The sequence below is a fragment of the Mustela nigripes genome, chromosome 5, assembly GCF_022355385.1.
Source record: "Mustela nigripes isolate SB6536 chromosome 5, MUSNIG.SB6536, whole genome shotgun sequence".
Lineage (NCBI taxonomy): Eukaryota > Metazoa > Chordata > Mammalia > Carnivora > Mustelidae > Mustela > Mustela nigripes.
The window spans coordinates 61,916,416-61,929,111 of NC_081561.1; the positions used below are offsets into that span (position 1 = coordinate 61,916,416).

At 59.3% G+C, this 12,696-nt stretch overlaps 1 protein-coding gene across 3 annotated transcripts in view; it reads right to left on the minus strand.

Moving 5' to 3' along the window:
- Positions 1-12,696, minus strand: part of FOXP4 (forkhead box P4) — a 51,436-nt gene that overhangs the window by 3,715 nt on the left and 35,025 nt on the right. The window contains exons 4-14 of one of the 3 annotated variants that reach the window (XM_059400507.1): positions 10,626-10,748; positions 9,945-10,025; positions 8,281-8,428; positions 7,976-8,189; positions 7,592-7,696; positions 6,733-6,820; positions 5,549-5,632; positions 5,250-5,421; positions 5,088-5,164; positions 3,914-4,015; positions 317-438 (exon numbers count right to left, since the gene is read on the minus strand). In XM_059400507.1, the coding sequence (XP_059256490.1) occupies positions 317-438; positions 3,914-4,015; positions 5,088-5,164; positions 5,250-5,421; positions 5,549-5,632; positions 6,733-6,820; positions 7,592-7,696; positions 7,976-8,189; positions 8,281-8,428; positions 9,945-10,025; positions 10,626-10,748 (1,316 nt within the window). Of the gene's footprint in view, positions 1-316; positions 439-3,913; positions 4,016-5,087; positions 5,165-5,249; positions 5,422-5,548; positions 5,633-6,732; positions 6,821-7,591; positions 7,697-7,975; positions 8,190-8,280; positions 8,429-9,944; positions 10,032-10,625; positions 10,749-12,696 lie in introns of all 3 variants that reach the window. The other 2 variants (XM_059400505.1, XM_059400504.1) reach the window with 2 other exon arrangements.

Sequence of the window (12,696 nt, forward strand, 5' to 3'; positions counted from 1 at the left end):
CCAAGGTCACACAGCCAGTGAGAAGCAGAGGTGCACGGGAAGCCAGAGCTTCTAGGTGGCATCTGCTCATGTCCCAACTCTGGCCACAGGTACTTTGGGTCTCTTTCTCTGGTCCCAGGCCCCCAGGCTCCTTTCCTCAGTCAGAAATAGGGACAGATCACCTGCCCCTTCATGTCACTTCTGGATTCTGGGCTCCCCTGTGCTCCTCCATCCCTCTTCTCCCCACTCCGCCTCCAAAGGAGGAAGGACTGGGTACACAGGCAAGTCCTGGAGAGAATGGGGGAGGTGCCCCGGTCCATGCTGCAGGTGGCTGTACCCTGTCATCTTTGGCGGCCTCCGCTTCTGATACTCGCGCTCGTCCACAGTCCACACGGCACCCTTGACGTTCTCCACACGCACGAAGCACTTGTGCAGGCTAAGGTTGTGTCGCACAGCATTCTGGGGGTGCAATGATGACATGGGCTCAGAGGCAGCCTGCCCGGCCCCTTCCCTGCGCTGGCAAGCACACGGGGATGTCCCCGCCCCACCGCAGCCCCACCACTTCCCACCTCCCCAGGCCCGGGCCACTCAGGCTGCCGAGGGGGAGGAGTCCCTCTGCCTCTCAACTGCCCTTGACCCAGGGACCGCCAATGTCTTCACTGCAGACAGCCCATTCTATGATTGGCTCCCCTTCTCCCTGCTGTGTTTCGGAAAACTCTGTCTACCAACTGAACACTACCCAGGTAGAAATCATTTGTTTTCCCAGCAGCACTGATCAGGCACACGCAGCTGTCAATCGGGGGGCCCCAGTCGCCGTGGGCCTGCACTCAGGCCCTGGCCTGTTCATCGAGCCTGGGGCCTGTTAGCTTAGGTGCATGCAGCCTTGCCACGAGGCTTTACAAGTTTTGGAAATAAATCAGGAACCCTTGCTGCAACCTTCTTCAGCCTCTAGGAGTGTGGGAGCCATGGCTTTGAGAACAGTTTAAGAGCAGGAGGCATACTGCAGGCCTCACATACATACTTGTTGAAATAAACCGAGAGAAAGAAGAGCACGGTATTTGGTAGCTGCGAGGCAGGGAGAGGAGAGAAAAGAGGAAAAGTCACCTTGTCGCTCCCACCTCCTCCTGGCGGGGTGACTTCAGGAATTGAGGCCATCTGAATTGTAGGACACTTGGGTGAGAGGGGGTGGCTTGGCCCCAACCGCCCCCCCCCGGGGGGGCCGAGATGAGGGCCCGAGCCCACTCACTCCATGTCCCTCAGTCCTGTCCCTGTCCTCTCCTCTCTCAGCTTCACCACCGCCCCCCACCCATCCCTGTCCCTGTTACCTGTCCTCCCTCAGCCTCCACCCCCCCACCCCGCCTTGTCCCCATCCTTGTCTCCTCTTTACATTTCTAAACGGGGAAGAAAGCCGGCAGGGCGGGCAGCCCGTGCCCCTGGAGATCCCCTCTCCCTCTCTCCCTTCCAACTCTTGCCACTTGCAACTGGCCCGATTTCATTACCAATTTTAATTTGCCTCTAATTAAATCCTGTGTATTTTTCCGACTCGCTTGCTAATCCACGAGGGAGGCGGGCGGCTGGAGTGGAATCTCTTGGAGCGATAATTACAAAGGGCCTAATCACGCCGGGGCTCCTGCCTCGGAATAAATTTGCCCGCATTACAGGGCTCCGATCCTCCGCTTTGCAAATGAGAATGACCCCAATTTCCGAGGATGGCCTCACCGGGGCTTTTTTCCCTCATTTCGAAGCCTGATTCGTGATGAGAGACTAATTCGTTACGCTGAAACATTAACGGCAATTTAAGGGGTCTGGCGGGGGCTGCGTAAACAAAAGGACGGGCCCACAACATGGGCCCTGGGAGGGGATGGACCCAGGGGGAGCGCTGGGGGAGACCATCAGCTTGGCAGATGGCAGCTCTGTCCCCGGATGAACGGCAGCTGGCCTGGCCCACGCTGGCTCCCGACCCTTCTGCCCCGGTCCGAAGTGGACAGCATCTCGGGGTGGGGGCCAGAGAGAGTGCAAGAGGGAGAATGCAAGAGGAGGAGGAGTTGAGAAGAAGAAGGACTTCAAGGGCCAGATATATGGCTGGCGGGTGGAAGTCGAACAGTTAGGTGTAGACAGGGTATATTTCCCCAGGAACATGAATGAAGCTTGGTGGCAAAAGTCCTGAAGGTCAAAGTGGACCTCAAGCTAAGAGAGATTCTGCTGTGCCACAGGGAGGGGAGGACACAGGCAGTGCCCGAAGTGGCAGACACAGCAGCCGAGCACTGCTCACTAGAAAGGTCGCCTGCTCGTTCAGCACTGGCGTTGCGCTGGGACCTATTATGAGGCGACGGGACGAGGAGGTGAAGACCCTGGGGGTGCGAGACCACTGGGATGATCCTGGCTGGGCGACCATGGAAGGGGGCATGGAAGGCCTAAAGGAGCTCGGCTAAATGGGAGGGGTTTCAAGACGGTCCCCGAGGGGTTTAAGGAAGTCACCCAAACCAGCTTCTCCTGATCCCAGAGAAAGGAGAGAACAGGAAAGGAGAGTAGGGGGGTGAGGGACACCGTGCCCCTGAGCTGTCTAATGGAAATGAGGTTCTCTACTCTCACCCCTACAGGTAAAGGATTAACCTGCATTATGAACATAAACATTAGATAACAATCATTAACGACCCTTTATGTCTGTGCAGGACTCTTATCTTCTAAAACCTGATATCCAAACTGTCCCAGAGGCTGGAGACTGGACCTGGTGGTCCCAACAAGGCCCTGCCAGCTCAGAGAGAGGGCAGGACTGTGGTTGGCAGGAAATGACATCACTCAGAGCCAATCAGAGCCGCCGTCCCAGCCTCCAAGCCTCTTTCCCCAGCTTTGAGAATTGGGCACGCAGGGATACGGAAGGTCACAGAGCAGTCTCTCCTACTGCGGTTAGCACATTTTGGGGTTAGAGGAGACTGGGCCCTATGCAGACCCCACCGAGTTGGGCATTTGTGGGGAGGGGGCCTCCATGACACTTGTTGAAAGGGGCCGCTGGTGGGGAGGTAGCCTCTGGCTGCAGCTTCTGAGCTGGCCAGCAGGGGGACTCAAGAGCCAGGGATCCAATTAAGCTTGTGAGCTAAGGACTCCTTCCCCGCCTCTAACCTTCCCCGCAGGGTGCCAACACTCCCTTCTCCTTCCCTCCACCCCCTCCCAATTTAGATACCACTTTCCACTCTGCTGCACAGACACTAATATTCTCACCCAACAGACAGACAGACAGACACACACCCCTCCCATCTTGGCTATAGGAAAATGAATGGCTGAGTGCCCCAGTCCACATCTCCGTGTCCCATTTTTTAGGGTCCCTTCCTTCCCTGCCTCTAGTCCCCTGAGAAAACTCTATGGCTGAAGGTGCTGAAATGACTAATTGGATGGAGACAATTATCTTCCTGCCGCCATGGCAGAGCTGGGGAGAGTACGGGGGTGCCTGTGGTTATGTCCCAGTGCGCAGTCCACAGGTCTCGTTCTGCTGTCCCTGTGTCTGTGCCTGCACACGGCCCACCCCACCCCTGGCTCCAGAACAGGCACCTTTAGCCAAGGTACCCAGACCCTTAGGGTCTCTGGAGAGTGTCACCCCAAGCCTCCCCAACAGGCTGGGGCACTATTAACTCCTGGAGGCCCTACTTTGTGGGGCCTATTGGGGGGCACTCCAGGGAAGAGGAGGATTTCTTGACAGAAAGCAGGCAGCACAAGGCTGGAAAGAAGGGGCTATTAAGGGGCAGTTAGAGAATATTCCACAGCCCATGCTGAGGTGGGGGTGGAGGGACCTATGGTGTGGCCCAGACCCAGCTGGGGGCATTTCTGAAGAACTGACCCTCTGAGGGGACGAAATGTGATGCGGCCTTGGTGTCAAGGGGATGAGGAGATGTTCGAGGGTGACTGGGGCCCTTGGCAAGGAGGAGGGAGCATGCCTCACCTTCCAGGTGGCAGTGTTTCTCCGGAAATAGGCGAACATTCTGGTGAACCAGTTATAGATCTCATTCAGGGTCAGCTGCCTGTCAGGGGTTTCCAGAATGGCCTGTGGGCCAGAGAGAAGCAGAGGGACCCTCAGTCTGAGCCTTCAAGGGTCACAGGCCTGTGTTCTTTCCCTCCTGCCTGGCCCGACTCCCACCCTGAGAACAGAGGACACCCGCTACAGAGGCTCGTGGACAGGACTGGTAGGTGTCATCCATCCCCTCAGTGGGGCAGGCTGTTTCCGGGCTAGGAAACATGAGCTGTGAGGGCTATGCATTTGTGCAAGGAGCACGTGAATTCCTTCTGGAGGGCAACTGGTGTCAAGGGCCCCCACTCGGGAATGAAAATGAAGTAATATTCTTGGGAGAGAGAAAGCCACAGGCTGGGGGCTGTTTACAATTTATCCTGATTTTGGCAAAGGGCTCCCTAAGCCTGAGGTGGGGGGTGTGTGCATATATGAGGGTACCTGTGAGGATGCGTGTGCCTGCTGGGGGGTCACAGCAAGAGGACATCTGTGCAAATGTCTATTCATAAAAGAATATTACGTGAGCATCAAGGACGTGAGTAAACAGAGGGGTGTCTGTGTATGTGACAGAGAGAGAGAGAGAGGGTTGGTGGGGAGGGAGGGTGAGGGAGAGGCAGGCAGGCAGGTGGCAATCAACTGAGAGTGACCCTGAGTCTATCAGAAAACAGTCTCCTGGGGCTGCCTGGGTGGCTCAGTGGGTTAAGCCTCTGCCTTCAGCTCGGGTCATGATCTCGGGGTCCTGGGATGAGTCCCGCATCGGGCTCTCTGCTGGGCAGGGAGCCTGCTTCCTCCTCTCTCTCTCTACTTGTGATCTCTGTCAAATAAATAAAATCTTTAAAGAAAGAAAGAAAACAGTCTCCTAGGAGCGTGTGTACATGGGAATGAGAGAATGAACAGCACAGTGGGTGTAAGCAGCAAAAACCCAGAGAGACGCCCACACGAGCAGCACAGACTCCGATGGAGCCTGGGTGAGAGGCCGTACAGCCAGGAAGAAGCCCGAGAGAGAGAGGTCAGGTGCAGGAGGGGCTATCTCTCTTCTGACTCTCATGGAGGCTGAGACTCCGAGATGGGGGTTCAGCCTGGGTGCCCCCCCATCTACTTCCATGCTCACCTGACGGATGAGGGAGGCATAGGTGAAGGGGGGCCTGACATCAGCGTTCTTGTAGAACTCGTGATTCTGGGCCAGCTCTGGGGAAGAGAGGCAGAGGATGGGGTAGCCGGTTGAGGGATCCAGCTCGGGGCGGGGGGAAATAACCCTCCTGTCAGTCCTTACCTGAGGAGATGGGGGAGCAGAACTTGTCACTGCTCCTCCGGCGGGCGGGGCCCCCGCTGTGCAGGGAGGCAGAGCTGAGGCCGGGGGGCCGTAGAGGGGTGACGGGGGCAGCAGCCGAGGTCGGGGGGTGCACGAGACCATCTGGGAACGAGTCTGCTGCGGAGACGGTCACCTTGGAGAATGAGGAAGAGCTGGGGACTGGGTTCAGCTGTGAGCAATGGGGAGGGTGCTGAGCCCAGTCCCCAGGTTGGGGGTGCCAGGGGTCCTGGGAGGGTCGCAGGAAGGGGAGAGTCACTCACGGGCTGGTTGAAGGGCTTGGGCTCGGAGGGCCGCATGTGCAGGTGGGCCATCATGGCCTGCAGCCTCTCGCTCTCCTTGGCAAGCTGTGGAGAGGTGGGAGGTGAGCTGGGGCTGAGCCCCCAAGGGGTCCAGTCCTCTTCCTCCTCCACATGCCACCTCTCCCCAACCAGACACCCGAGAAAAGCCCTCTCCCACCACTCTTCTTCACATATCAGCCTCTGGCTCCCTCTGTCCCCTGCTCCTAGAAGGCCTCGGCTCTGCTCCATCCCCTGCTACCCTCGAGGCCAGGGCCTGGGGCTGCCGGCCCAGGGCCTGGGGCTGCCGGCCCCGATGAAGGCCTCAAGTCACTTCTCCAGACCGTGAGTCCCAGGCTCAAGCTACAGGTCAGGGGCCCCCTCGCTAACAACAACACATGCTTTTTCTCCTCCTCCACGGCAGAGGCTGTGGTTGAACAACACCCAAGTTCAGTGGCACTTGTGTGTGAGAGGGACCTCGAGCCATGAATGGAAACACAGGAATGGATGAATGATTCATTCACCCCCATTCATAAATTCAATAGGTCTTTCACAACTACCCTCTCAGGGCAGGGCGCTCTGCTAGGTGCCAGAGGGAAATGGGTAAATGTCCCTCACTCTGCCTGCTGGACTGTCAGGTACTACATGCTAGACCTCGGGGTCTACATGCTAGACTCGGGGGTCAGACCGCCGTGCTTCTGACCCCAACTCGGCCACCCGCTGGGGTTAGTGATCAGAGCAACAAGTCACTTCACCTCTCTGGGCCTCGGTTTTCCATATCTATAAAGTGGGGATGAGAATAGCAGCTGCCTTATACGGCTGTTTAGAGGATTCCCGGAGTTCAACAGGTAAAGTATTTAAGTCAGCACCAAGTAAGGGATCCTTATGTTAGCTGTTGGCATTTTTATGGTTTTTATATGGACACTCCTCTTTTGGGACTCCCGGCAGAGACACCGCAACTCTCACCCCCCACCTTGGCTTGCTCCTGAGTCTCTAACTACAATCACCTCATGGTCTTGGCACTTAGGAGCAAGAAAGCTTAAGATGATCCCTGTCCGCAAGGCCCTCCAAAGCCCTCTTGGGATGTCAGTGCTGAGGGTGGGGCCAGGCCTGGCATCCCCTGCACCACCCCCCCCCCCCCCCGTCACTGAGCATCCTCAGAGCTGCACCTGGATCTCCAGCTGCTGGACCACCTGCATCTGCACCCGGCACTGGGCTGTGCTCCGGTCATCCAGGGCGTGCTCTGTGTTGAGGTGTCTTTGGGGCAGGAGAGGCAGAGAAGACACAGTTGGCCCTGCTTTGCCTGTGGCCACCACCCTCCCATCCTGTGCTCCCAGCCCGCCCACAGCCTGGAAAGCAGACAGACCAAGAGATACAAAGGGAAAGAGGTGGGAAGAAAAAAAAAAAAACGGGGCAACAGGGCAACCAAGGAAGCCGCCTTCTCGTCAGCCTCCTTTGATGTCTTTGCTAAAATCCCAGCTACAGAGAGATCTAATTGCAAATGAACTAATTAAGTAAACCTCTGACGAAGCGTGAAAACAATTTGTTTGACCCTGATGCTGCAAGGGTCTGGGAGACAGCGGAGTTAATCAGTCAGTGACAGAGCCTGGCACGGCAGTGGCAGCTGGTCGCCTCCCGCCCTGCCTGTCCACCGGCCTTCCGGCCTGTCACTAGGCTGTCAGTCTCTTGGGCTGAGTCTAGGGGAAGCAGGGAAGGGCTACGGGGGGGAGGGGGTGTCCTCTCCTGCTCCTCACACCCCCCTACTGAGGGGCTCTGAGAGCCTGGGTATGGGGTTTACTGAGGCTGCAGGCCCCTGCAAATATAGATGGGAGGCTGGGGATCAGGGAGCTGGTGGGGGCAGGGAAGGAGCTAGGCTAGATGCCCCAGAGGGGAGGACAGCAGGACAGCTGGTGGCTAAGGTCCAAAGAGGGGCAAGCTAGGTGGCCGGCTGGGGGGCGGGATGAAGGGCCCTGTGGAAAGTCTGCTGTTGGCGGGGCGGGGCGAATGGAGGGTTGCGGTGACACCTACTTGATAAACTGGCCCAGGTCTTCGCACAGGGTCTCACAGCCTGGCCACTTACACTCTCCGTGTCCGTAGAGGGGGTGGGAGCCTGGCGTCTCCTCGTGGGAGGAGCTAGGAGAGCAAGAGAGAGGCAGCAGTCAGGGACGCTGGAAACCACAAGGGCCTGGGTCCAGCTTGGCCAGGACCCCTGCTGGTGAAGTTTCTGTCCCTCATATGGGTTTCCCAGAGGCTGAGAACAATGCTGTGTGCCCTGCGAGAGGGATAAACTTCCGGGTCCACGAGCTCCGCCTCCCCCCTCCCTGTCCCTCACCCAGGGGTGCCATCCCTCAGGGAGCAGGGCTGCCTCCAGGCAGGTGTGCAGCGCCCTCTCCCGGCCTGGGCCCCCCGCACCTGTCTCTCCGAGGTGTGAGCACAGTGGGCTGTCCGTTGGGCAGGGTGTGGTGGGAGAGGGAGGGTGAGACTTTGGGGGGGGCGGCAAACGAGGTAGCGGTGGTGGCTGAGCCGGTGAGGTCCAGCCCCTCCTGCTTGACGCTGTCCTCGGCGGGCTGCCCGGGGGCACCCTCGCCCTTCCACAGCTGGGGCAGGTCCGTAGGGCACACGGCTGCTGCGGGAGAGAGAGGTGGGAGGCTAGCAGGGCCCCAGGCGCCAATGGAATGGGGTGGGGCGGGGGGAGGTCTGGGCTGGGGGACACTCACCTTGCGGGAGGGTCTGGAGGGGCCCTGAGGCTTGGCCGGGCTGCAGGCTGACCAGCCCCTGTCTCTGCAGGTTGAGCAGATGCTGCTGCTGCAACTGTTGCATTTGCAGGAGCTGCTGCTGGAAGGCCAGCTGCTTGTTCCCCAGGGCCTGGTGGGGGGCCCGAGGGGGCGGGCCGAGAGGGGTACCATCAGCCTCGGGCACGCCCTCCGGCCCCCACCCCGCGGCCACCCCCTCCCAGGGCCTCTCAGCCCCCGGAGCTGTCGTAGTGGCGTCCGCCGCTGCAGCCTCTCTGCTCCCGGCCCAGCTTCCATAGGGCTGCATGCCTCCTCGCAGTAAACACACGCACGCACGCACCACGTACGCACGCGCGCAAACACACACAGCAGACCCAGACGCTCAGCACGACGCCCTCCCTGCTCCCGCCCCCCTCCTTCCGTCTCGGCTCCCCGCACCGCAGCTGTGCTCGCCTGGAAACGGGGGTGGGGGGGGGCCCTCATCACAATGATCGATGAGCTTGTCAGGCTCCGGGGGCCACTCCCGCCTGGCGGGCACCCTTCCCACATGCGCGGCTGCCCCCCTCCTGCGCCAAGGAGGGGGCCTACCCCCTCCAGCTCCTCTCCTCTCCTGCTTCTTAGATACAGGGAATCAAAGAGTCTGACGGGACTTTAAAAGATCCGCATCAGCTGGTCATCCGGACCCAGGCCTGGGGAAGAGTCGCATCTCTACTGCTCAGGCGCACACTTGCTCCCTTGCTCACTGTAGGTCTGGAGTTCCGCTCTCTCCCTCCCTGTCTCCCGCCAGCGCTCCCCTCCCCCCAGCCTCCCAGCCCGTCAGTTCTTCACACAGGCACCAACAAGTCAGCGCATCCGCAGGTCTTTTCTGAGCCCCGGGAGCCAAGCTTGTGCTGGGTGCTCGGGAGGCAGGGACGTCTCTGCCTGGCCCCCTGCCCTGGGGGTGCAGTGGGGGGCTAGCTATTCAGTAAAGCCAGCCTAGAGAAAATGCAGGGAAGGCAACAAGGATGAGACCTTGAGGGGGAGGCTGAGGGCACTGGGAAATGACTGGGAGTCAGCAGGGCAGCCTTCTGGGAAGAAGCCACCCAGGACTTGGCTGTGGTTAGGCCAGCAGGAGGGAGGCACAGGTCTGGGACATGGAGGGGGAGCCCAGGGGCCTGGTATGGAAGCTCAGGGGGGCACTGTGGCCCAGGTGAGGCCGGGGAATTCTCTGGAGGGGAAGGGCCTGATATTACAAGAAGTGGCAGAGGTTGGGGCAGGGTTGGAGGGAGCAGCGCAAGTTCTAAGGGTTCTGAGGGACCAGAACCTGGGGGTGGGGGAGGGTTTGTGGCAGGCTGAGGTGCTAAGTCATTAAGAGACAAGTGGGTAGGGAAGGACCTGACAAGGCAGCTGGTCATGAGCAAGGGACACCGGGGGCCTGTCCTCACTAATCCGACAACAGGAGGCAAGGAGGAAGGACGGAGTGGGGACAAGGGCAGCTGGAGAACTGTGCACCCCCAGTTCCCATTCCCTTCTGTCCCATAATTTCCTCCCAGCGCTTCCTGATCGGTCTCCTATGCCCTCAAGGCAGTTCTCTCCTAGCCACTGTGTGGCTCCCAGTCTCCGGCCAGGAGGGGCAGAGGTCCTTTGAGGGGGCACCTCAGGCCCCTTACCTCTTTGGGTTGCTGCTTCCCAGCCTGCTGTTGGGTGAGAAGCTGTAAGTGGAGCTGTTCTTGCTGCTTCTTGTAGTACTCCTGCAGCTGGGTGGGAGGTGGAGGGGGGCAGGGGTGCGAGTGGGTTACCACGGGCCGGGGACTGCGGACCCCAGAACAGCCCTGGCCCTGTTGTGATGGGGCTCCTGGAGGCAGAAGTACGGAGTCTCACTGGGGTGGTGAAAGAGACACCCCGCAGGGAGATGCCTGCTCTCCTCAGTCTGCTCTGAGGATCCTCAGCAGGGCCTGGGTGGGGAGGGAGCCGAGCAGGGATGGGGTTCGGGGGCGGTGGGGGGCTTCACCCCATAGCTCTGAGCCCGCCCTGCCTCTCTCCGGGTCTCCTGAATCCATCACAGCGAGGTGCCGGGATGTTCCAGTACTCTGCCCTTCCCTGGGGTTCTGGATACAGAGGCGGGCAGGTGAGACAGGGAGCATGGGGGTGCCACTGCAGGAGAGGCTTGACCCCTGACCTCTCCCCAGCTGCCCTGGAGGAATGCAGATCCATCCAGCCTGAGCAGTCTCTCTGGTTTCTTCCCCGGCTTTGGCCAGCAGTGATGTTGGCAGTAAACAGGGTGCGAGATGGGAGGCCACCGTCCCACCCTCCTCTCTCCCACCTCCCAGCTGCCCTGGGGCCAGACTCACCTGCTGCAGCATGAGCGCCTGTTGCTGCTGGAGCAAGGCCTGCAGCTGTGGGGGCGACAGGATCTGCTGCATCTGTTGGGGGGTAAGCATCTGCGGCGACATCATGGCCACTGACACAGGCACCTGTGGGATTGGGCCCCATTAGCCTGCTCCTCTCACTCCCACCCACAGTATGGCTATGAGGACCGGAGGGAGACCGCTGGGTTCAAATTCTGGCTCTGCCACCTACGCGCTGTGTGTCTTTGGACAAGTGATTTACCTCCCTGTTCTCCATACTCTTGTTTCTGAAGGGCAAGTAAAAATAGTGCCCACTTCTTAGGGCTCTCATGAAGATTAGTGAGCTGAAATTTCAAACACAGCCTGGCACGCAGGAGGCGCCCCGGAAGGGGGGTGCTGTTATCGCAAGAGGCACTATGTCCAGTGACACCAGTCATAGAACCCATATCCAAGCTTGGCAGGCTTTCTCCCTTAGGGATGAGGATGGGCAACACCTAGCCATTCCCGGTAAATAGCTCGGTATGTCCCGAGAGCGCGATGTCCACAGTGGGCCTGGCCGGAGAGCAGTCTGCGGCCCCCACAGCATGAGGACCTGGATTCTGGTTCCGATCACACACATGTCACATACCCTGGCATGGCCATCGGCAGGGCACACCCATAGCCAGAGCTGACCCAGGGAGGGCCGGCCACGGCGTACGTAGGTGTTGTCAAGTCAAAATGGGCTGGAAAGAACACCAAGCAGGGAGCCAGGTGTGGGCTGCTACTTCTAGCTCTGGGAGGAATTTGCTATGTGCCCTCCAGGCAAGTCCCTTGCAGCCATTTCTGGGGTGTTAGTTTCCTCAAACGCTAAACCGGGAACTGAACCAGTGGAGATGATGCCTTCCCGCAGGAACAGGCAGGATTCTCAGAGTGGAGGAGCTCTCCATGCCCTGGCCTGGCTTAGGCCTCTGGAGGAGGCTCAGAGAACCTAGCTATCAGCTAACAGGTTCCTGGAAAAGCACTAACATCATTCTTTCCTCCGCCCCACCTTCCTGAAATCCCCGGGCTTTGGGGTAGTCATCACCAGGGAAGCCCAAGTGGCAAGGCTGTCTTAGTCGCACCGTTCTGGCAAGACGGGTGCCCTGATGGGGCTCAGAGCCCAGCTGGTCTCATCTCCCCTCCTGCTGCCAAGCTCTCAAAGCACCCCTAACCCCAACCACTTCCCACACATAGCAGGCACTCACTGAGCATTTACTCCCCTGAACTGAAAAACCTACTCCAGCAGCTCAGAGGCCCCTTTGGCAGCCCAAGGGTGGGGAGGGAGGGGTCCGGGCAGCCCAGGCAGGGAGTATCCTGCCGGACTTGTCTGGGCAGGATATGACAGGTTATATCCTCAAGGGACTGGTGACCCCTGTCACCTCCCCCCACCCCAGCCTCATGGGTAGGGCAGGGGAGGCGGAGCTGGTAGGGGGGAGGGGGAGAAGGACTCAGCCTCAAATCACCAATTAGGGAATCCCCAGGAAGAGGAGTGGCAGAGGAGGTGTAGTGGATCCAGGGACATGGGGGAAGTCCCAGGGCTCCCAATTCTTCTTAACACCTCACCCCAATAACTGGTGGCTGAGCCCCAGCCCTGGGCTCTTCTCCTTTATCTCAGCCATCTCTGTGCCAACAGCCCTGGGAGGGACACACCCTGGCTCTTTATTGGGGAATTCTGTGGGTAAAGGAAGGCCCCCGGGGCCTCTACAGAGGAGCCTTAAATGGCAGGGTTGGGATTCAAGCCCGGGTCTGTGAACTCCATGGCTCCTGGTGTTTCCCCGTGTCCACACTGCTTTCCCTACCTTGGAGCAGATCTTGAGGAAGGTTAGGAAGTGTGGGTGGAAACTGAATTATCCAGAGAGCGGAGGGGTCGAGGAGGCTGGAGAGCCAAAGGCCAACCTCCCTTTTTACAACTGTACCTGGAGGAGACCCTAGAAAGCCAGGCCGTGGGGGGTCTTCTGGTACTCACTCTCAGAGGGGCCTGGGTGAGGGGGCAGACAGTGGCACAGACCCACACCCTTTGCGGAGGCAGCCTGTGTCCCTTGCTGGGTGCCCTTGA